Source organism: Dendronephthya gigantea, unplaced genomic scaffold (assembly GCF_004324835.1).
Source record: "Dendronephthya gigantea isolate DGI-Jeju-01 unplaced genomic scaffold, DenGig_1.0 000032F, whole genome shotgun sequence".
Lineage (NCBI taxonomy): Eukaryota > Metazoa > Cnidaria > Anthozoa > Malacalcyonacea > Nephtheidae > Dendronephthya > Dendronephthya gigantea.
Window position 1 is genome coordinate 1417087 of NW_021163042.1, and position 23357 is coordinate 1440443.

The 23357-nt window shown below is 36.4% G+C and overlaps 3 protein-coding genes across 3 annotated transcripts; 1 reads left to right on the forward strand and 2 right to left on the reverse strand.

Moving 5' to 3' along the window:
• Positions 1 to 493: 493 nt before the first annotated feature.
• Positions 494 to 3801, reverse strand: LOC114524864 (electron transfer flavoprotein subunit beta-like). The gene is made up of 8 exons (XM_028546068.1): positions 3726 to 3801; positions 3571 to 3657; positions 2792 to 2863; positions 2143 to 2301; positions 1966 to 2028; positions 1479 to 1597; positions 1293 to 1332; positions 494 to 742 (listed from the first exon to the last, which is right to left on the reverse strand). The coding sequence occupies exons 1-8, from the start codon at positions 3783 to 3785 to the stop codon at positions 572 to 574; spliced, it is 771 nt and encodes a 256-aa protein (XP_028401869.1). The 5' UTR covers positions 3786 to 3801; the 3' UTR covers positions 494 to 571.
• Positions 3802 to 3887: 86 nt separating this feature from the next.
• On the forward strand, positions 3888 to 6159 carry LOC114524726 (coiled-coil domain-containing protein 153-like). Its single transcript, XM_028545892.1, has 6 exons — positions 3888 to 4038; positions 4540 to 4617; positions 4746 to 4865; positions 5048 to 5140; positions 5330 to 5460; positions 5660 to 6159. Exons 1-6 carry the CDS (start codon positions 3987 to 3989, stop codon positions 5771 to 5773), a joined length of 588 nt encoding a protein of 195 aa, XP_028401693.1. The 5' UTR covers positions 3888 to 3986; the 3' UTR covers positions 5774 to 6159.
• A 4-nt stretch (positions 6160 to 6163) lies between these two features.
• On the reverse strand, positions 6164 to 23298 carry LOC114524725 (multidrug resistance-associated protein 4-like). The gene is made up of 29 exons (XM_028545890.1): positions 22901 to 23298; positions 19399 to 19509; positions 18694 to 18802; positions 17805 to 18017; positions 17426 to 17515; positions 16923 to 17086; positions 16445 to 16570; positions 15918 to 16167; positions 15579 to 15680; positions 14904 to 14951; positions 14692 to 14733; positions 14365 to 14556; positions 14150 to 14244; positions 13988 to 14074; positions 13500 to 13596; positions 12671 to 13066; positions 12073 to 12204; positions 11741 to 11778; positions 11093 to 11328; positions 10845 to 10924; positions 10353 to 10503; positions 10018 to 10257; positions 9759 to 9859; positions 9322 to 9516; positions 8929 to 9084; positions 8284 to 8373; positions 7511 to 7683; positions 7302 to 7407; positions 6164 to 6950 (listed from the first exon to the last, which is right to left on the reverse strand). The coding sequence occupies exons 1-29, from the start codon at positions 22975 to 22977 to the stop codon at positions 6789 to 6791; spliced, it is 4059 nt and encodes a 1352-aa protein (XP_028401691.1). The 5' UTR covers positions 22978 to 23298; the 3' UTR covers positions 6164 to 6788.
• Between the last annotated feature and the right edge of the window lie 59 nt (positions 23299 to 23357).

The following is a 23357-nucleotide window of genomic DNA, read 5'->3' on the forward strand; positions in this document are numbered from 1 at the left end:
TTCCACTAACGAGAGCTTTTACCATGAGCTTTTACCTAAAACTAAATTCACAATACAGGCAAAAAACCTGAGAAACACACTATAATTTATTGCCTACAATATATTCATATCTAAAGCAGTGAATAAGAGATTTTCCGCCACGCATGTCGCATACAGAAAAAATCAAACGCGATATATCGTCGGGGTTACGCACTTACGTAAGTGACCAATTCCGCAGCAAAAACCCACATCAGCTGAACTATTGCTGCGCGTGATCATTAGAGCAGGCAAAAACTGTTATCAGCGTCTATCTAAATACATAAGATTTATGTACTTTTTAAAATAAAAGTACATTTAATAATAAAATATGATAATAATTTTCTTATCATATTGAAAAAGACTCATTCATCCTATCATCTTCACTCTTCAGTTGAATAAGATTTTACAGTCGCCATTTTGTCTTCGCAAAAAATCAAGCATATGCGTGCAGAAAAATGAAAACACAATTTTGATAGTGAATTTATTATATATAAACAATATTATTTTAAAAATAACAATTTTCCTAAACAGTCAGCCGCTTGTCATAAGAGCATCACGCAAAGCCATGTTCTTTAAGTTTTCCCAACAAGTCATCGACACTTTCTATTTTAATGCCAGCTTGACGAACTGGAGGATCTTCAACTGATAATATTTCTATCCTTGGCGAGACATCGACTCCCAGGTCTTGGGGATTCTTCTTATCCAACTTTTTCTTCTTAGCTTTCTAAAATGTAAGTTGGAGATTGGTTGGTCCTCCGAGGCTCTCTAGGACTTTTCTCCGTTCCTCTCTCTAAATATATCAACCTTAAGCCTTTGCCACCACCAACCAAACCACTAACCCTCAAACTGCATGTTACCAGGCAGGTCGCAAAATGTGTAAATGTTACCAGGCAGGTCGCAAAATCTTTCCATTTGTTACAGAATGGTATAAGAAAAGCATACTAAGTCTAACGTCGTGCCAATAATCATAAGAACCAGTATATTAGACTACAACCACACTTACATTCTACACTACACTTACAAATATATTCCCAGGAAAACCGAAAACGTATTCTCAGATATATGACATTTGTAAATATTAATATATATTTTATTGCGAAGATTATGCAAAAAAAATTAAAAATTTAGACGGGAATGTATATTGTCGTTATATAGGTAGTAAGGAGAACATAGTCACCCTTGCCCCTGTCAGCAAGAGTTGTGACTTGTGGAGGGGGACATTTGCCCCGAGGCTTCGACGTCTCATTAGGGATAATACACTAACACAATCTTACCATGATGTTAGGCAATGTAGCATATCTCGGCTCATTCAGTCTAAAAGAGATTGGGGGATTTCAGTTTAGTAAAGTAGGAGAGAATTTACACAGAGGTGCATAAAGCAATGAATGTTTTTTAAGAACAGAGAAAGTGTTTATACTAGATAGCTACAATACTCGGCATGCTGATATAGTGTATATCACCTCAAATCAGCAGATATAACAGCTGGTAGCTTTACGGAGATATTCTCTAAACCGCCATCGATTTCTCTTGTTATTTTCAATTGTCCATCGCTCGGTTCTATAGCCGAAGCAAATGTCGCCTAAATTCGGAAGGAAAGCATCAGTGGCCGGTTGTATGAAAGCCGGATAGCGCTACCCACCGAATAGTGATTTTTCAATCGCTTCAAAATCGCCCGTTGTTTGCTATAACTTTGATTAAATCTTATAGTATTCCTAAATCGAGGATCCTTTGCAAGAAGTAATTTTCCATTTCAGATGATCAAATATGTGGTATGCCACTATCAGTTAGAGAATATTCCAAAAAAATCACATTAACACGTTTGTCGTTTGTAAAAACGATTTTAGATAAATGAAAGTTTTACACTATTTTCCTACGGTCGGTGTAAGAAACGACAGCGTGCAAGAATTAAGTATAGTCTAGGTGTGTATTCTCTATGTAACTACGTACCTGTGACCAGTTAAGAAGCGTTGACAAAATTTGAGCAGTTTGATTGCAATCATCATCAATAGCCTATAATTGGGTATTACTTTGGTTATATACGTGAAAACAAACTACATGCAGCTTGAAACACAGATTACAGTGAGTAACTCAATAATAGAATTGTGTTATGCCAGTGACCGTCACCTGTTTGCCTAGAAGAATGATATCAGGTTTTTCTTCGTCTGCAATTTTAGCAAACAACTTTGCAACTGCCAGTGGTTCTAGTGTGCTGGTGTCTTTTTCATCAACCACAACATGGATTGCACGGTCCATTCCCATAGCAAGAGCAGTCCTTAGAGTTTCCTGCAAAGAAAGAAAAACAAATGAAATTAATTACTCACTCTGAGGATGATGTACAAAATAATATAACTTGTTCTATAGCTATAATACATATAATCAGTTATGTAGTCTCAAGAATTGCAATTTGTAAAAATGGGTAAGGAATGTAAGCATTGGTGTAGTGAATTATATTTGAATGAACATCAAACAACAGCAAATAACAGCAAACTCATAGCCACTAAAACCACACAGTTGAAATAGCAGCTAATAAAATTGTTTGTTAAATTCTATTATATACACTACACTACAGCAACTGACGATTCCAAAATTGCATGAGGGCACTGATGATAGTGAGGATGACAATATATCATAGGCAATTTTCAGGAAGAAAAAATGTTCATATGATTTGTATAAAAACTATTCATAGTTTTGGCAGTGTGTTGTGACAAAAAAAGCTTCAAATAGATAGAAAACACATGTATAGTTATAAAGCCATGCACTACAGAAAAATGACCTCAGATTTAGGTGGTCCACAGCTCAATGCTATGATTTCTTCAGCAATTCCTTTTTCCTTCATTCGAACTGCCTGCAACCATAAAAAAACACATATAGACGTCTATTTTACTTAAATTGATTCTAGTTCCACCATTAAGAAAATTAGAGAAGAAAATGTTGTTTGATCATAAATATTTATAATTTAAACATACAAGTTTAGAAAAGTGTTTGTGATCATTTTGAAAAACTATATACAGTATTATTATTATGTAGCATTAAAACTAATATTATAAAACAATTTGCTTTATGATACATTCTGGTTCTTCAAACAGAAAATAATGTTATTGGGTTATCACAAATCCATGTTTGCAAACTTTCCACACTGGTGGCTACATTGCACTAGTTTGTCAAATGCAATGCTGCTTTTTAGAGATGTAAATATTATAAATGAAGAGTCTTCAAAATGTAAGTGTGAGGACATTGCATCACAAATTGCACCATGCAGCAGGGCCTTTAGTGATATAAATATTAATGAGGCCAGTGCACACAATTTTACCGCAATTTTCGTCTTTTGATCAATGTAATTTAGGTGGATTAGTATAATGAATGGCTGTTTTATATGTGCGAGAACATCGTACGAAAATGGCACCTCGAATTGCAAAAACTCAAATTGTAGTAAAAATCGTCTGTAACAGCAAAGCATAATGCAAAACATTTATCTTTAACTAAAGCAATTGCACTGAGCGTTACAGCACAATAAAGCCAAACTTTAATGCAAGAATTGTGCTATATTGATACCTCTTCAACAGCTATTTCGTCAAAAGGGTTCATACTGTGTTTTACTCCATCGGTTACTACCCCCGTTTTGTCAGGTTTCACACGAATCTACACGGATATAAACACACAGAATCAATCCACTTTCTTTAAACGCTCGTTCTTTCATTTTAACTTACCTTCACGGCATAATCTATGACACGTTTACAACCAACAAGAACTCGTAATTTTGAAGCCATTATCTTCTTGCGAAAGAAAGGGATAACGAAGGGACGTGTAGGTGGTTGATGGATAACTCGGGGTCATAAAGGGTAAATTCGTGTTACCACGCCAACTACAACCCAAAGTAAACAAGAGTTTTATTGAAATTTTCTAAAAAGTACTGCCTAATTCTTTTATTCAATAAAGTTGCTTCATATAGGCAGTTAAATCTTATCAAAATGCCTCCAAAGAAGACTGTAAAAGCTAAAAAAAAGAAGAAAAAGGGGGCAGGTATGACCGAATCAAACGATAGCTACTCACCATTTTCATTCCTGTGTTCTGAGAAGACTCAGAAGAGGGGTTTGGATCAACATGGAGAATCTATTTAATTTTCAGTATCGCTTTTTGATATTTTGCAATATTCTGAAATTTTAATCTTATTCAGATAAAATTTGCTTTAAAAAACAGTTAAGCTTGCATGTCAAGAGAGTATTCAGAATTTTACTTTTGAACTTGGTGTGGCACCCCCTATCACCTGCCCACCTATAAGAGCCTAGAGCCTGGTATCACCAGTGGCGTAGCCAGCTCGATAATTGGAGGGGCAAATATTCATATATTTGTGTTCTGCGTTATTAATTTCTTTTGAAATCGATTGTTTTTACGCTATGTGAACATGAGTATATGAATATGTGCCCCCCCCCCCCCCAATTATCGACTCTGGCTACACCACTGTGTATCACATAGTTTGCTTTCAGTCCAAAGGTAGTATATTATGTTCAACTGGTGTTACAGGGGAAAAGACAGAGCTTACAGTAGAGGACAAATATAAGCGAACAATGGAAGAAATTGAATCACTCAAGGTTGAATTAGGTATATATTTAAATATAGATTGACCAGATATGCAGACTATTTGATTATGCAGATAAAACAGTTAGCTTTGTAGCTTCTGGAGTTTGTGTGCATTAATATTGTCGCTAAATTGTGCATTGCATTTATAGCAACACGTACAGAACATGCACGTAGGTCTCGTGAAATGTCGGCAAGAATGGAAGAGCGCATGCATGAAGCAGAGGCAGACGTAAAACAAGAACAAGAGGATAAACGAGATATTTCTACAGGTGCATAATTACATGTTGAATGTTATATTTACACAGGATATTTCTACATGTGCATAATTACATGTGAAATGTTAATTTTACATACACAAATACCACCAGATGTATTTCAAAAATGTTGTTTGTGCAAATACTTTTTTCCTTAAACCAAATATTTATGTATATAATATTTATCTGCTTTCCAGATCTCACTCGTCAGTATAAGATGATGCAATCAGAACTTGGTTTAAAAATTCATATTCTGGAACAAACAGTGACTACCTTACAATCTCAACTAGGTACCGTACTAAAGTACTTTTCCTTGAGTATTTTATTCATCTCAGGGACTGGTAACAAAAAAAAGTTGGAATAATAACCATGTACTTTACTAGCCATTGCTTGCCAGAAATGCAATGTTAATTCATTCCTGGTTTTCGTAGTGACAGTTTTAAGAGACTTACAAAGTTGGATTTCCGTTTTTCTTGTAGCATCAACTGAAGCAGAATTACACGAGGCGAGAAAAGAACGTGACAACATTCGTGAAGAAAAAGATGCAATCATAACTGAACTACAGTTTAAAATTGATACAATGGAGTCTGCATATGAAACTTTGCTCCATGTGAGTTTTTAGGCACACCACAGACGTAACGTTTTTATGTACCTAACAATATTTGGTATATCATCATTAAGAAGTTAGTGTATAATAAACATTACTCGAAGGCCTTTTTCTGCATTGAGCCTGGGATAAAGTTTCTCCCAGACCTGCCTTATGGCTGCACTGCCTCTGCATGCTCATTGTTACACTTTAACTGTTCTAGGACACCCTTGACAAAATGGGCGACAAAGTAGAAGAAGCGAAGAAGAAATGGTTTTCGGAATCCAGAGAGATACAAGAGACTAACAAGCAGTTGTTAGTTAGCGTTTGGTCTTAATCCTCTTGAAATTTGACGTCAGGAAAAAGCCAAAAGACGATTTTCGGTGAAGATAAAAGGTAGTTGCTGCCAGACCCTCGCATAGAATACAAGTTAACGTTTTGAATGCAAAACCTCGGGATACGCGTGCCGGTTGCCACACTCAGATTTCCAATAATACTAAAATCATTTAGATGATACTTAAAAAACTACGATTGAATAGATCCATAGGTGGTTTGTTGAAATTTGGTGTGTTTTTCATGCCCGTCACGGTCGCATGAGCGGATTTTTAAAGGTCGATCACAGGCCCTCTCTTGCACTGCGAGGTTAATACTTTTAAGTATAAGTATAAGTTTAATTTTCAAATTTTTATATATAGATATGTAATATATATATAATGTATAATGATGGGTGAATGGATAGTAAATAGAATAAAATAGAAATATATTTTAGGATTTAGTCTTATTCAACTTTACTACCTGACTTTTCAACTATTTCTACCGCGTGAACACGGGAACCAAACGAATTTGAGCACGATGCAAAATTGGTTCGTTCTTTATCCAATCGTTTTTGTTAGTGTTGAAATTTAAATACTTTTGTGTTACTTTAATAGTTACAAAGATGATTATTGAAAATTCTGACCTCGGATTCGAATTCGATTCGATTATTACGCGATAATCACCTCGCCTTTGGCCAATAATTGTTTATTAATTGAAAATTCAAAAAGCTCACTCATTCTCATCGAGTGTGACAAGGTGACATGTAGAAATTCTCTTATGTATACTGCTTAAACAGTGGAAAGATTTAGGTAAAGAACTGAAAATCAAGCTCTTCAGTATTTGAGTGAAAATGCCGTCACGGAATCTTTATGAGGTGATTGAGATCTAGCTCCCACTCAATGAGTTTGAGTGTCTTTTTGGAATAACTGAACGAATATAAAAACCTAAAAGACTTGACAAAAATTCAAGTAAATATGAACGCGGTTGTTAACAACCAACACAACACTGTTTCTAACGCAACGACGCATTAAAATATTCTACTGATTCGCTCTATTGTCATGCGCATTTTTCGCCATTCTTTGTAATTGAAGAGAACTGTCTTTTCCAGTTTGTGTTACCATTAGAGAGAAGGCGGAGTCTGGCCGCTTTAGAAGTTCATAAGGCTCATCAAATTCGACAATTCTACCAGCGTCCAGAACCTAAAGAGCAATATTATGTCTTGAGACATTGTATGACAACCTGGTACAACGTATGCATTCTTTAAAAAGGCGAACAGGATGACTTCTGAATACATTTGATTATTTAATTTTATGCTGGAATGTAGCGTGGGTGACTTATAGGGTTAATTGCGCTTTCAAAGCCGTATATAAGCAGGCAAAAACAGTGGGAAAACAAAATGGTGCTCATCAGATTAGTTTATACTCTTCCGTAAAGGAGAGATACTTAGAATGGTTATGGTATTGTGTTCTACGTGATTTAGGGTCCCGTCAGTGGATTGGTGAATGAGAAGTAAGGGGAACCGCTCTTCAGTTGTCCTATCAATATCCTACCATTATCCTATCAGCATCCATTATGGTATTCAGTCGATGTGCAATAGTAAGAACAGTACAATCTCTGAATTTATCCCGAATTGTTTCCTGAATTAATTCATCCGTTCTGTATAAAAAGAAAGATAGGTGTTTTTAAGTTGTACAATTTTATTACAAGCATAGAGATACATCGTGATATGCAAAAACAATGATTATCGATGTGTGCTTACTTGTGATCAACATTAGCTGTTGCTTCGTCAATAATTAATATTCTATTATGTTTCAATATCGCTCTTGCCAAGCAAATAAGTTGACGTTGTCCAACACTTAAATTATTGCCAGATTCTGTTATTTGAAAGTTTAATTTCGCAGAGTAGTTATTGACAACTTCTTTTAACTGAACCTGTAATTATATTCGTTGAGAAAATTATCGAAAGACTGATCAGTGTCTATCTGAAATGTACGGCCGGGGACCAACAGGCCCAGCTGAGAAACTATAAAGAAAAAAACATCATGTTTCTAGAACGGCCTTGGTAAGTTTCACTATAAACATTAATCAGTGATTTGAATGTACAATCTTGGCCAAAACGCTTAGGACGATTGCATCTTTTTCTCCAAAAATGTGTTCACCCCCTTTCTCCCCATTCAATGTTGAGTTCTAATGCATGCACAATGGCCTTTCGTCTCCACGACATCACAACGATTACTATATTAAAACATTAGGGACCAACATTGAAACAGGGGAGAGGGGGGATCGTCTTATGAACTTTTGGCCAAGATTGTAGTTTTAAGTTATTCTGCATAGGAGTATTCTGATACGACCAAGCACAAAATTAAAGTGGAGAATTAGAATACCACAAACTATCGGAATTAACCATGCTGGAAAGTTACATGGGAAAATATGTATATGTAACGTGACACGTTTATACAAATCAAATTTGATCCATTTCCAAAAGCCCAAGTTAACCCTTTCATAAACTGAGGGGAAATATTACTCACGTACCTGCTCTAATGCATTCCAAATTTCGACATCTTTATGGTTAGAAAATGGATCTAAATTATCACGAACCGAACCAGTGAATATAACCGGATCCTTTTAAAGTAAGGAAAAGTATATTAATATAGGGAAATGCAGTTTATCGCCTCCCTTTTTCATCTACGTGATATCGAAATCGAGGGAAGCAACCAGATCGGACAATAAATTGTTTTCGCATTTGAAAGAACATCATTGAGGCGCACGATGACGTCACATGATGACATCACGCAAGTTATTTTCCTTTCAGCCAGTGATTACGGAAGGAATAAAATTTTTTCCAAATTTTTTTACAATCATTTTGATTGTTATTTGGTAGTTCAGATGTTAACCCCACTCCTAACACAACGATAGTTGATGAGATTTAAAATGAAGTTGGTACTTGACAATAAATACACGAACGGCGTTTTGTTAATATTCATTTTCGAAATACTGCAAGAACTGCATGAGCACGAGATGAATACATTTCATGCATTACAATACAATATGATAGATTACGGTAGGGTGGTCGTAAAGGAGGGTAGGGACTTTAACATGAAGATGCGACCGTAATTCTATATCGTAGTGCAACACGATAACTTTACTAAACCAAACTAAACATTTGGAAGAACTGACCTGTGGTATTATTGATAGTTTTTTTCTTAAATCATGTAGCCCTATCCCTTTAATAGACACTCCATCAATATATATTTTACCACGTGGTTCAGCAAGCCGGAACAAGGCTGATATTAACGATGATTTACCAGCACCTGTACGACCGACTATCCCAACCTATTTAGACCCAAAAAACAAGATATGATTAATAACAATCCATTCCTTTTTAAAAATGTCTGTGCTCATGCATTCGTCTGAATAATCTACTGATTAATAGTTATCTATGCTTATAATTGTAATACCCAAACCCTATACATCAGATACAACTAGCTACATAACCGTGATGCGACCTTGTATCAGGTCGAACAACAACATATCACTATCACTGGCTGGTCGTAAAAACAACATTAATACCTTTTCTTTTGGTTTAATATTAAAGTTGATGCCTTTTAGAACTAAAGGAAGGGAGGGATGATAACGAAAAGAAACATTTTCACCAGTTATTTGACCACGCTCTGGCCAGGTCTCTTGTGGTTTGGAATCTAATATTTCCAGATCTGCTTCATGGTCAAGTTTGCTATATTGTTGCACTCGTTCCACTGACACCATCTAAATATGTCATGACAATCTGCTTAGACATGACAAACCGTGCAAAATTTGTTTCAAACTAGTACCTAGGGTGAGGACACTTGGGGCTATATAGGTACTGTATACTTCCTCCCATGATTTCTCAATTACCAACCCTATGCGTGCAAATTGTCCTGTATTATGTTCAGGGGACAATTTAAACTTGAACATAACAGATTCTTCTGATACAGAGAAGAACAATATCATGCAATGATTGAATGTACCTGATTTTCAACTTCGGCAGTTTGCCTCACACAAAATTGAAACATTCCAGTTAGCCGTTTTGTGTAAATTAACGATAAACCAACAAGAACAGGATTTACTCCTAAAATAATAGAATTTTAGGTTGAACAAAATTTCGGATGATGTGGAAGTCAACACTGAGATAATTTCTCGAAAATACTGTGTGTCTCTAAAACCTGTAATAAATTCAGTTTTTTGCATGGGCATAACATGTACCTAGCTGTACAAATCTTACTGTACCTATTCCAACCTCGTAAGCAATAAACGGAATAAATGCAACAAACGTCATGAACGATGCACAAATTAAATCAAGTCTATAACCCAACCAACGATTGGCAGCTAAATAATAATAACTTCCAGAGGTGTTACGATCTTGATACTTGTTATACATTTCAGCGAATTGTTGTTGCTCTTCTGAAGCACGAATAGTTGCTAAGCCTTGCAGGGTAGCGGAGATATGAGAATACAGAGGACTACGACCTGAAATAACAATGAAAAAGCATGGTACTTCATGTATCGTACCCCCCGTAAAAGCCGTATATATGTATATAGGTTATGCAATGAGCGTAACTTACTTAGGGCCTCTATCCTCTTGATCTCCCTGGACGACTTAACGAAGTATTGCCGTAACCAAACGAAGACACCAATAATAGGCACGACGACGACAGCAATGTAAGGTTGAGAAATAATGCTTATAAGAAGTATTGCAAAAGCGTAGACTGCAAGCTAAAGAAAGAAAACGTTTCTAAAACCCTGCACGACGTGATTTGCATGCTAGCTTGCGATTACACCATGCTGGACTCGCTGTTAGAAATATATTATATTTTCTTGCCGTTGAGAATCAAAATTTAGTGGCTATATGCATGCTTGTTAAAAGGTTTTTGTATATTCATTTAGGTATCTGAAATGAAAAATCTTTTGCGCAGTATTTTAATATCTACAAAATGCGACTCGCTCCAAACATCTATAGTATAGTGTAATCGGCGCCTGGCTGGATCTGCACAGAGTTCAGGTGAAAGGGCAGCTTTTAGTTCCCCAGCTTGTGGTTTAAACATAATCAACCCAACCTGAATAGCATCAAAAAATGCCAATGGAAGCATGTCGTCCATCAAGCCTATATCCTTTGAAAATCGGTTCAAAACTCTCCCTATAAAAAAGGCATAACGTATAAGATTCTGAGATTCGGTTCCAGGGCCGTAACTGCTTTGTAATATATTATATAGCAGTGGGTCCATGATACATCGTGCTGTATCCATATAGAATATAATATTATGCGACCGCGGTAGCTACATATAGACAACATAATTATACCTACCAACAGGATTTGTGTCGAAGAAATATATCGGAGCTTTGAGGATGGCATCGAACATCTTATCATGCAAGTGTCGTGATGCGCTGGACAATATTTGAAACCAGAAAGCAGCTCTTAGAAATGAAACGATAAACACCGAAATAACTGTAGCAACATAGACTGTTATATTTTTAGTGCGTTCTTCCTCAATGATAGTATCAGAGTTGTTGCTATTTACTGTGGTTTCTTCCCAGTCTGACCTAAAATTTAAAGCAAAAATCAGTGATTGAAGTTCCTCATGCAGCTACATTCGGTAACAAAAAATACTGGTAAACTACAGTTTCAAAAAATAGATTATTATGAAATATACTCTAAACTTAAACAATACGGGCTTTCATTCATCTTTTCGCATGCTGATGGCTAATTCAGGAATTGGCTGGGAAGGTCAATAGAAATCAATGCACTCATCGCACGTGACAATGATGACGTATCTCAGTCTAACGAGAAATCACTCATAGCACAACATAGCACGAGAATGTTCGAAGGTTATTGCAACTAACAACGAAAGGAAAATGTATACAGATATCTTTGCAGGCTCCGTAGGCGAGGCCAAACGAGAATATTTCTCTATTTCCATCCTAGCTCAAGCGAAATCTCAATAGCTGGGCTTACCATTGTGCTAGCCACCATTCAGATATTATGAGGGACACCTAGGATGAACAAGTATCCGTTAATATAAATTTAAATTCATACAGTAATATGAACTCGCGTCATACCTCAAGGAACCTCAAGGTAATTGCCAATCTCGCATCCAGAGCCTGCGAATGTTCTGGTTACGGGATTGGGTAAGAGCTCAGTGGTAAGTGCATACAGTGCAGTGGCCCCCAAAGTTTAAAATTGTAGTTGGAGTATTTTTCCGTTCCTAATAGCGAGTTTAGCCAAGAACTTTCTAGAGAACTTCTCAAGTCAATATTCTTCACGCATTTAATAAAAAATTGGCATACCTGGCCAGAAAAGAAGATTATGAAGCACAGTAATATTGCAAAGGGTTTAGCTCCAGCGAGAAAATAGTCTTTATACAAATTGAATTTTATACCACCGGTAATACGATTTTCGGTGTTTTCTTTTTCATCAACCTAAAACATATTGGATCGATCTTTACTTATTTTCTTGAAACAATTTCAAACTTGTACATTTCAGGTGCTAGGTAAGATAAATAAAATGATAAATAAAATGATAAATAAAACGAATCCATCACTTGTATATAATGCTTCCAGACTTACAATAGACCTATAATAATTAAAAGTTTTGAATGGTTTCAAACGAAATAAAGAAAATACTAATGATTTAATAAACCAAAATGAATGTGTAGGCTACAGAACTAGACCGATATTTTTGTGCTATCTGACAGTCGATACCATGCTAGTTTGATAGCCAACCACAATCACAAAGTATATAATGTCTCCTTACATTATTAAAAACTACTTCACTCTCAAAAAGATATCAAATGAAAACAGATACACTTTTGTCATTTTCAATGTATTGTCAAGTATTGTCATTTTCAAGCAGGTCTAACAGCTCATGCCCTATATTTGCACTTACCACACTTAAAACATCTTCAATGTCGTTTAACTCAAGGTCGTACACGCTTGTTGCAGCTCTTATTCTTCCGTGATGTACTAGATCTGGAGAGAACGCTCCTAAATCATGAGCAGACTGCGTTCGACTTAATGTTTCGCCACCATTGATTGACAATAATGGATCCTTTGCACCAAAATCATGTAAAGACTTGTGTTTATTCTTTCTATTTGTTCCCGGAGAATGCGAAGCATTACGTTTAAGTTTTTGTTTAAAGGTAACTTGGTGGTCATGGTTTTTAAAAGACTCTAAACTGAACGAACGACCCTCTTCTTCCTCATCATCAACACGGATCATCGATAAAATATCAATTCCTTCTTCCTTCAGCTTTTCCAAATTATTATAGCCAACGACAGCTCCCTTTAAAAAATGATATAAAATAGTGATATTATATGATATAAAATAGTGATATTATATGCCTTAGTGAAGTTTCTTTTGCCTGTGCTCATATCTGGTGTAAAAACCCCTACAAATCAACAAATAAGGAGGTATTTAGTTTTCAAACTAATCGGGAAATTTGTGTACATTTTTCAGGCTAAGCCAATCAGAATGCAAAAATTTTTAAAACTAATGAAAAATGGCAAAAAAGCACTTTTTTACCAAAATAAAAAAAAGTGGGTTACTAAAAATGTAGTAAACAAACTTGCTGATTGTTCTAAAATGAAATTCCTCCTTGTTCTGAAAATTCATCCAATTTAAGGTGGTACGGTAAGATGGTTTAACTTTCAGTTTGTGGGAGCCATTTTTAAAAAGAATTAAGAGGCCTTTTATGAATATATTCATGGTAGTTTACCTTCTGTAAGCATAATATCCGATCTGCTTCATTCAGAAATTGTAACTGATGTGTCACAAGAATACAAACTTTGGACTTTAAAATACCACGAATACACCTTTAAAAAAGCAATGTTAAGATTGATTATAGATGTTAGAATTGATTTAAGATGTTAAAGTCAATGACATGCATGTCTATGCTTTTAATTAAAGTTCTTGCAGGCAACGGAATTTCACACAACGATTTGATTGCATGGAAAAATAGTTAAACATTAAAAATTACGATTATTTCAATTACGATTATAACGCTTGAAGGGTAAGTTCACAGATTCGGGTTCAACAACAAATTCAACACAATTGGCGTGTATTAGGAATGTCATTATGTAATTACATTTTAAATGATCTTTGCAATGCGAATAAAAATTACAAAAAAGTTGGTTTGAACCTTGACTTCCATTGGACACATTAGATGGACAATAATACAAGTAACTAACTGTAATATAATCTTACTTGCTAAAAATATGCCTTGACACGTGCGCATCAACAGCACTAAGTGGATCATCCATTAAATATACGTCTGCATCCATGTAGATTGCTCTAGTATAAAGTACATCCATTTAATAATAAAGCTGGTTTATTTCGAGGTAAAGTAAGAAACGTACAAGCATGTACCTTGCTAAGTTGACTCTTGCTCTTTGTCCTCCGCTTAACGATACACCACGTTCACCAACCAACGTGTTGTCCTTTTCGGAAAGAGCTGCGATATCCTGCATGGGAGGATACGAAAAAGAAACATAGCAAAATAGGGCAATTAGGGAATGCTTTAAAAGGAAAACTTTATTTCAGTGAATACATTGAATGCAGGTCACACGGTATAAGGTACGAACCGTTTCAAGAGCACAGACATGTACGACTTCTTCGTATTTCGTTTTATCAAACGTTCTTCCAAACAAGATGTTTTCTTTGAGAGTTCCAGAGAAAACCCAAGGTTGTTGAGAAACATAAGCAACCCGACCACTGATACGGACAGAACCACTTGTGATTGGAAGTTCGCGGAGTAACGCCATTAATAATGAAGACTAAAACACAAACCATGTAAAGCAAAAACCATGCAATATTTTTCGATTGTGGCGACATTTAATAAAATGCTATTTTATATGTTTAGCTGATGTCTAGCATGCTTTTATACAGAACTTGTGTATTCAATCAAGTACCTTTCCGCATCCAACTGGCCCGATAACCATCAAAAGCTCGCCCTGTAACGATAGATTATATCACGAATATTAGTATATTCCGACGCAGGCTGTACGTCAAACACTACAAAGCAGTAATTACCAGATGTTCATAGCAGCGAACTCTATATACAACTGGATGGCTATCTACTGATAAACATGCCTACCATTACCATGTTATATACTGCGCTTACCGAGATGACCTCGAAACTGACGTCAGATAAAGTTTCTTCCGTACTTTCCTAATGGAGTTATGTAAAGAATAAACAATTACTCAAGTGTTGCCGTGTTTGGATGGCCTAGTGGTTTTGCGAGCTTTTCTCAATTCAAATTATATTTCAGACGAATTAAATTTCCGTGTTTGGATGGCCTGATCCAAAGGACACCGCGGAAATTGGTATAGGCTTAGCCGCAATTCTCGATACTTAGACTTCAAACTTGGTGAGGAAAAAGATTTATAAATATTCAAGAAAATATGTCTTGCACAAAAGATTTGAAGCTTGCTCACGGTAAAAACGAATCGTCTGAATTAATAACCTTGTGTATACTTTAAGCCTCAAAATGGCCATTTCACAGCGGTCAGATGTGTTTGATGAGCTGTCAAAAGATTGCAGAATGCGTATTCAGAAGAAAAATTGAACTTTTTTAAGATATTCAAAAGGTTTCTCTTTGATAGGGCGATAAAGAAATGCACAATTGTGAACCAGCGATTAGATTTTCGCGTTGAAACGTCTTAAACACCAATTTCTGCGGTGTCGATCCAAAGACGGGCTTCGACCAATCAGAACACGCGTTATATACATGTTATTTTATAATATAAAATCTACGTTGTGAATGGTACTTGTGACGAAATAACATCTGTACATTACCTTAGTCCAAGAAGAATGCACCTTTTCTACAGAGACACTGGGTGGGACTCCCTCAACCTTATTCACTGACAACGTTAGTCCTTCATCGAGAAGCAAAAATTTCTAAACAGAATAACGCAGGTATAATGTTACTAAAGATATCCATGTTAAGAGCTAAGTTACATGAATAATTCAGTAAAGGGCTGTGGGGTAATCAGCGCGACAAGCGAGAGGAGAACCGACGACGCTTCTAGTTCAAGAAAATAACAGGGTTTGTGTGGAACTCCGTTCAATATTTCAGTCATAAAGGTTGATAATAATAGTCAAAAGATCAAGCATATGAAACAGCGCAAAACATACCTGTATTCTACGAAAGGAAACACTACTTTCACTGAGGCCTGTTATACCCTTTGGTACAAACACGGACGTAACAACATTGACTGTAGAGATGATAGCGATGACCGTAAACACTTTCTCACTGGTAAGCGTGTGCCCGGTTAAAACGTATGGTATAAACATGGCTGCTGAGACTAGAGGAATAGTGGTCAGGTAAAACATAGCATTGACCGCGTTTAGCCTTAACGTATTCCGAACCTTCAGAATCTCCTCTCTATGAAAGAAAAAAAGGTTACGGCATATCGTAATGTACACAAATTGAAGCAACCTTCACCACGCATAATGAGGTTACTTTTTGCAATTAGCCAAAAATTCAGTTGAACAATAACAGTCAGTTTAATAGGGCCCATGCAAAAGTTCAGATAAATGTGACGCGTTCTTGCACTGTATCCTGATTAGAAATGTACATACTCTGTACAAAATAGTGATATTATATAGTAATTGCAATTTGTAGTTCTTATAATTTCCAAAAGGCTACTTATATGTTATACCTTCTGATCTTACTAACGAGCATGGAAAAAGGACGTTCCCAGGCATACATCTTGATAACCCTCATACCGCATATTACTTCGTTCATAAGTTTTATTCTTCTGTCACGGAGGATGGCAGTCTTTGCCCTACGAAAACATTTTTAAAAGTACATTTAAATTTACAGTCAGTAATCATGTATTGTTAGTATTTTTGGTGTAATGGGTGAGTATTACATATGTGGTGTAATAGGTGAGTATTGGCATTTTTCGTCATTTTAAATACTACAATTTTATATATAGCTGTAGAACGTCCTCCCGATTTTATGCTATCCATTGGCCAGTTCAGCGTCCGCGTGTTGATTGGCCAGAAAGCTAATTAACATGTCCTTGACTGGCCAGAGTAATGATGGACAATGCGTGTATGGGAACACAAACTTAAAGGTCCATAGACATGAGTTTACTTTCAAGGTCTTTATACTGTGACCATGTATGTACTGACCTTAGCGAAGCAAAAAACCTTCCTAGCCAAGATTGGAGGGCAGGTAGAAATAGCAGTACACCCATTCCTACGAGGAATGCAAATTCAATTTCTCTCCAGCAAAGGTAGGAAACGACAATAAGGAGAGCAGGTGCAGCAAACAGAAACAGAGCAAACAATATTGCCTAGAAATAGAAACGAACCTGGTTGGACGATAATTAACCTTCCCGCTCATGCGCAGGAAACTAGATCACGTAAACGACCTAAGTACGTTAGCATGCTATACTGTAGATTCAAGAACAGGGTCCGCACGGCAAATGGTTGCCCAAATTGCGATGGATAATGCTGGAATTAAATTTATAGCAGAATAATGTGCCAATCTAGATGGGTATTAGCAACCACTAGGGCTCTTTACTGGAAGTGGAGGAAATTTATAACAGAAATTAGCAACGAGAAGAAAGAAATCAGGGCCATTCTAAAAATCGCTACTTTTTTACTGCAATGAACTGTGTAATAGTTTATACCTCCTCAGTCTTTTGAACATCATTCGTAACAAGATTTACAATCTGACCCGTGTCGGTGTAACCCAAAGATGCTTGGCTCATACGCAACGCCTGTATAAACGATGAAAAGTTATGTAAGCACATAGCTACTTCTGAAATATAGGAGTTATTTATTTAGTTAGTTATTACGTTATTATTAACCCCCTTAAACTCGCTGGAACTGATCAGTACCATATTTGCCACAATGCCACATATATATTTAAGATATACAAAAAGGTTGATAAAGTTAGGGAGTCTAGCTACGTTGGGAATGGATGCAAGTTTGGTGAATGTGCATATATCGTCTATATACATTTGTTGACTATTATTATCGTACAAACAAACAACCCACTGAATTTACCTTGTTGTAAACCAACGCAGACAAGGCTACTCTGACATCCATTCCGGTTCTAAGTGATTCCAAGAATAGAGGATGGTGTGCCAATGCCTCAGTAAAAGTACACGCTGTCAACAAGCCAGCGGCCAAGTAGCCATTCTTCCGATCAACTCCGTCGACATAAAAGGCAGCTACAATCTGACCAATAAATATCGACTGAGCAGTACGTGCTGCCATCTGAAATAAATAAAACTAATTTAAGGATCATATTATTTTAGGTTGAGCCTGGCCAGGCAGGTGGATGCTAAACTTTAGGACTATATAGGCTAAACTATAGGACGGAAAATAAACGGAAGGTAATTTAAATAGGCAAGATGTGGTTATCATCACTATACTGTATTTATCAGCAAGCCTGAATCGCCAGTAGAATTGGGCCAATCGGCGCGCTGTGGTGATCAACAGTGTTTGTCAGTCAGCCTGGGTCGAGGATTGTGAACGAGGGCTGATCATAAAACAGGAAAGATTAAAACAGGTGCAATGTGCTAATTCAGTGTAAATATCTGCCATGATCTAGCTTGAGCCAGACTAGTCCCTTAGTCCTCTTTAGTGCGCCTTGCATTCTTGTGCGCGCGCTTACAAGGCCTGGGACTAGGCTGAGCTTGAGGTACCCAGGTGGAGCACTGAACGGGGGCTGAGCATAAAAGATTAGTTTTTAACAGGTAAGCTGGGAAATTCATCACCATTTGCCATCTAGCGGGGTGTAACCAATAATCATTAAATGTCAAACACCAAACAATATTATCGAATTCAGTCACTTCAATTGCAAATGTTTTGAGCATTTTAGCATTAAACAGACATAAAAAACAACGCCATTTTTCGGGTCTCCCCTTCTACCCTGGTAATAATATCATACCTCTATAACGATGTAAACTAATGAAAAAAAGTACTTCACACCAGCAACTTTGATCAATGGCACCCACAAACGTGGATTCTTTGATGTTTTTACCTCATGATCCCAGGCTCTTAAAGAAACAATCAAAAGATTTAGGTGCGAAATCAAAATATCCAGATGCTTCTTTGCCTTACTAAGGCATAATCTGCCAAATGAAAAAGTTCCAGGGACAGAGATACGGGAAAACAAATTAACGTGACCATTCGAGTCCGGTATAGTGTAAACGGAATCTTAAAATAATTATTATGCAAGCCGTAAAGGTTTATATGGCGGGCAAAAAAACTAACGAAGCAAAGCATTTGCGTATTCTGCATTCTGTATTTTACAAAAAGTTAGTTGCAAAACTAATTCATCTCCCAGATGGTTACTCCAACATGTGTTTCATACCGTGATCATACTGGTTTCCATAATATACAAAACCGTAGTCACGTTTACTAGACTGAGATATGAACACACGTTCTATATAGTCTGATGCCACGTTTGCAAAACACACGTTGGAATCCTTGCGACCGAAAAAAACCTTTTGAAACATGGCCGCCAATTATATTAAAAAAATTATCACTGCCCATATTTTATGTGTCCGCCTGCCCTTTCATATCAGGAAAAAATGGTAGTTAAATTATAGTATTTAGACATTAATAATTACCAACGAAATAAGGAAATTACCTTTGTAACTTCGTCGCGAGGTGCAGCGTCGAGTCCCTTTTCAGCACATCACGTATATCAGATTCCTCCAATGGTTGTTTACTGCCTTTCTTTAAGGTACCATTCATCCAGCTGACAGTAAAAATAGAGAATTTTAGTCCGGTATTTACTACAATGACCCCTACCTCCCCCCCCCCCTTGGTGCGTCATGTTTTGCTCAGCTGCAAAAATAAGATCGAATGTTCAGATTGAAGTATTTTACCGAAACTAAAGTGTAATTGACCTTAATCCGGCGCACACTTGAGTTTCTGCTTATAGCGAAATGTCATTCGTAGAATCGTGCTTAGGAAGGAAGCTCTAATGTGCGGTGAACAATATCGAGTTTTTACTGATTTGCCACTCGTGACTCGTAGCCGTAGCACAATAATTTAACGTTGAATACTTTTTGTCACGAATTTTGTAGTGACGATCTCCTTTCTGTGGGCGTTAAAACTGAAGAAGCAAGCTGAATAACTCGACAAAGCGCAAAGCGACAGAAAACGAAAACAGAATGGCGGAAATGGATTAGAATTTTGATGAGGAAGAAAGGATTTTTTTAGTTTCTTATGCGACGTTGTCGTAGACTCGTAGGCGACCAGATGAGACACGACATAATGCGGAGAAAAACAAGAGACGCATGTGCGCGTGTTCGCGAGTTAAACTAAAGATCCCAGACGTTTCTGGAAAGCGTCGCTTATAGAAACTAACTTTGCCCCACCATTTTCTTTTCGTTAAGTCTCGCTGATACGCATGCGCTTTCCCGAGTTATTGTAAACTTGTTTCTGTAATTCCTTTAGTTTAATTATTAAGAACCTTTTTGATATTGGGTAGTTATGGATATATACATATATTTCTAGTCGAATTTCTTGTCGAATAAATTTGGATTTCCACTTGCAGAAAAATCTTTGCTACCGAACCAAAGTGAAAATCCACCCAAACCTTTATGAACGACATGCATGTTGAACCTGGCAAATACAACAATTCCTGTTCAAGCGTTATTAAAAGTAGGCGGAATTTAACCGCTGGTAACCGCCCTTTTTTAGAAGACTGCTCGTAAATGGACCTCGCCCCGGCCACTGGGGTCCAACGATACCGGTTTGTTGCAAGACTCCAAAAGCGGTTTAATGTTATAGGTATTAAAAGATTGTAAAGATTTTTAATGTCAAAGATCTAAATAAAAAGGACAAATATGAGAATCAGGCTTTACCAGCAAACGAAGATGTTGTGATGAGCTAATCGGTTGATTCCCCTGGGAGGAAAATTTCTCCGAAACGGAATCTTTCTGTGTCTTTTTACAGTAAGATTCCAGTGCGTCTTTTCCACGACTGGTGAAACAAGTGATAAAAATGCTTTATGTTTGGCAGAAAGAGTTTTCTGCAAGTGGTAGGTCAGCGAATCACCTGTGACTCACCAACAAAAATAATTTTGTCAGATAAATTTTGTACAACATGCATGTGGCAGAATTTTTTCTTGTTTCATCCAGGCGGGATTTTGCGTGCGGACGACGGGGCAATTTTTTTATTTGTTTGTGTTGTGTCCGAGTCGCACGCAAAACTAATTGAAAAAGGGCGAAAAAAATTCCACTTCGCGCACATGTGGCGTCTTTTGTTGACGCAGTTACTGGCAACACGCATATTTTAGCGTGTTTATTTTGTCTAGGCCAGTAATACGAGCATTTCAGTAGTCTTTCTTAAGTACAGATATACGTGTGCATGACTCTTGTGACATCATAGTGTCATCATAAGTCAGAATCAAAGAGTTAAAGACTTTTTTAAATCCTCTTCAAAAAGTTCTCGGTAGAATATTATCTAGAATTATTCCACGTCTTCAGCCCTTGACATTTAGTGGTCATTATGCTACATATGGGTATGCCTTTGCCTGCATAAACATTTCTGGGCAAGAACTATTGCCATGGAATCGGCCCAGAATATGCTTCAAGGATGCAAGGTTGATACTGTTAGATGCAAATGAGATCATAGAGCAAGAGCATACAAGCTGTTCCCCACAACATGCATGCATGTACCATGCTGTGACTGTGTCATAAGCATTCATCATTTTATTTGTAAAGAGATATTGAAAAGGAGTTATTGGGAAAAAACATGGATTGATCACTTTTTATCCAGAAACTGAATTGAAATACAATAGATTTCTCACCCTAAAGCACTTTAACCGAATGAAACAATCATCATCATTTCAAGAAATGCCATTTATCAGGCTATGCTTGTCTAATGGGGAATATAGAGTCTTCAATCACAATACAAAATGTAACTATTTTCAGTGCTGCCAAACCACCTGCAAGGAATTATCCTATCATGATGTGAGAACAAGTGCAGTTCATATATGTATTGACATCAAAATTTCTAGTGTATAACCTGTATGAATGATATAAATAACATATGTTGAAAGGAATGAAGCTTAAGATGCCCGAGAACTCAAATAACAGATTATCAAAATAAGGGATAGTATATGCAATATTGCAACTTAGTCTTTGACATGACCGAATACTCTTACATTTTTGTATCTGCCACAGTAATTCGATCTTAAAAATGGAACCAACCTAGGCTAAAACATTTTCTTATCACCTGACAATTTGCCCCTACACATCTTTCATGAATGATATACTTCTTAAATTTCAGTACAAAATAGCCTATGTAATTCTACTAATACCCACAAAATGTACTTGATTGGCCCAGGACTGTTACACTGATGCACTGAAAATATCAGTGCGGAATCCTTCAGGACTGCACAAGTTCCCTCAATACAAATGATATAGTTATAATATATATCACCATTTTAATATATAAAAATATTTATACAATGCAGTACAGTGGATACAATGCAAAGAACTGAAGAGTGGCATTTTACTTGCATGGTATTATCCAATAGCTCACATTCTAATATTAACACTCATAATTACAATAACCTTCCAGTGATATCCACTTTTTTACTAATATATACTTATTATATTCTTAAAGGCATAGTAATAAAATATATATTAAAATGTGGTTATATTAGACGAAACATAAATTATATAATGCATATGTGGTCAAAAATTAATTAAAATACCTCATGTCTTTAATAATAATAATATTGTTTGGCATATTCTCATAGAAAAAACTTTTCAGGCTTTACAATATTCATAACAATGGATAATCAAATAAATTGCTCATATGCAAAGTATGGCACGCGCGCTGTCGAAGTTTGATTTAACAACAGTTTAATAACAGTCATAAGATAGGTACAGATATAAACAAGAGATTTGTACATACGCGTTCAAACGATTGAAAGTTTTGATAAAACCAATATTTATAAGGTTTGTCTATAAATATTAAGGCACCAATCGAGTGCTTTTATACTGTCTCACAGCTAAACACAACACGGGCTTCCTATTTGTAATTAACTTGTGTTTAAATTGTAAAGACTTTGTACGTGTGGCATGCCACTCATTGTCAAAAAATAGAAAGAACATATTTAGTCAACTTACCTCTGTGATACATTTGCTGAGTAGATGTTGGCATTTGCAGCAGGATTTTCTAACAGATGCCCGTTCCTTTTTCCCATCACTGGTATACTAGGTATACGCTAAATGTGATTTGTAACTTTAAAGAATCAATCCTTCGTTACACCTCATAATTGCTGATGCAAGTTGAGTTTGAAGTGTCTTCCTTGCGTAACCATAATAATTTCAAAGTCGAACCTCGTGATAGTTCGATACAAATAATTTTGAGGGATGGCTGTTGATTCCACGTGAAAACAACACACAAAGCCTACGGTCCCTTTATTTTTATTCAGGCATTTTTTACTGCAAGCGACGCACAAAAATTATCACTCATCACATGTATAAACGCACCGGTGATGGCCGTGAATAAAAATAAACTCAAGTTGAAGTCGTTACATGAAGTCAGTGCTTCCACTCTGAGATTCTGCTTATCCATATATCA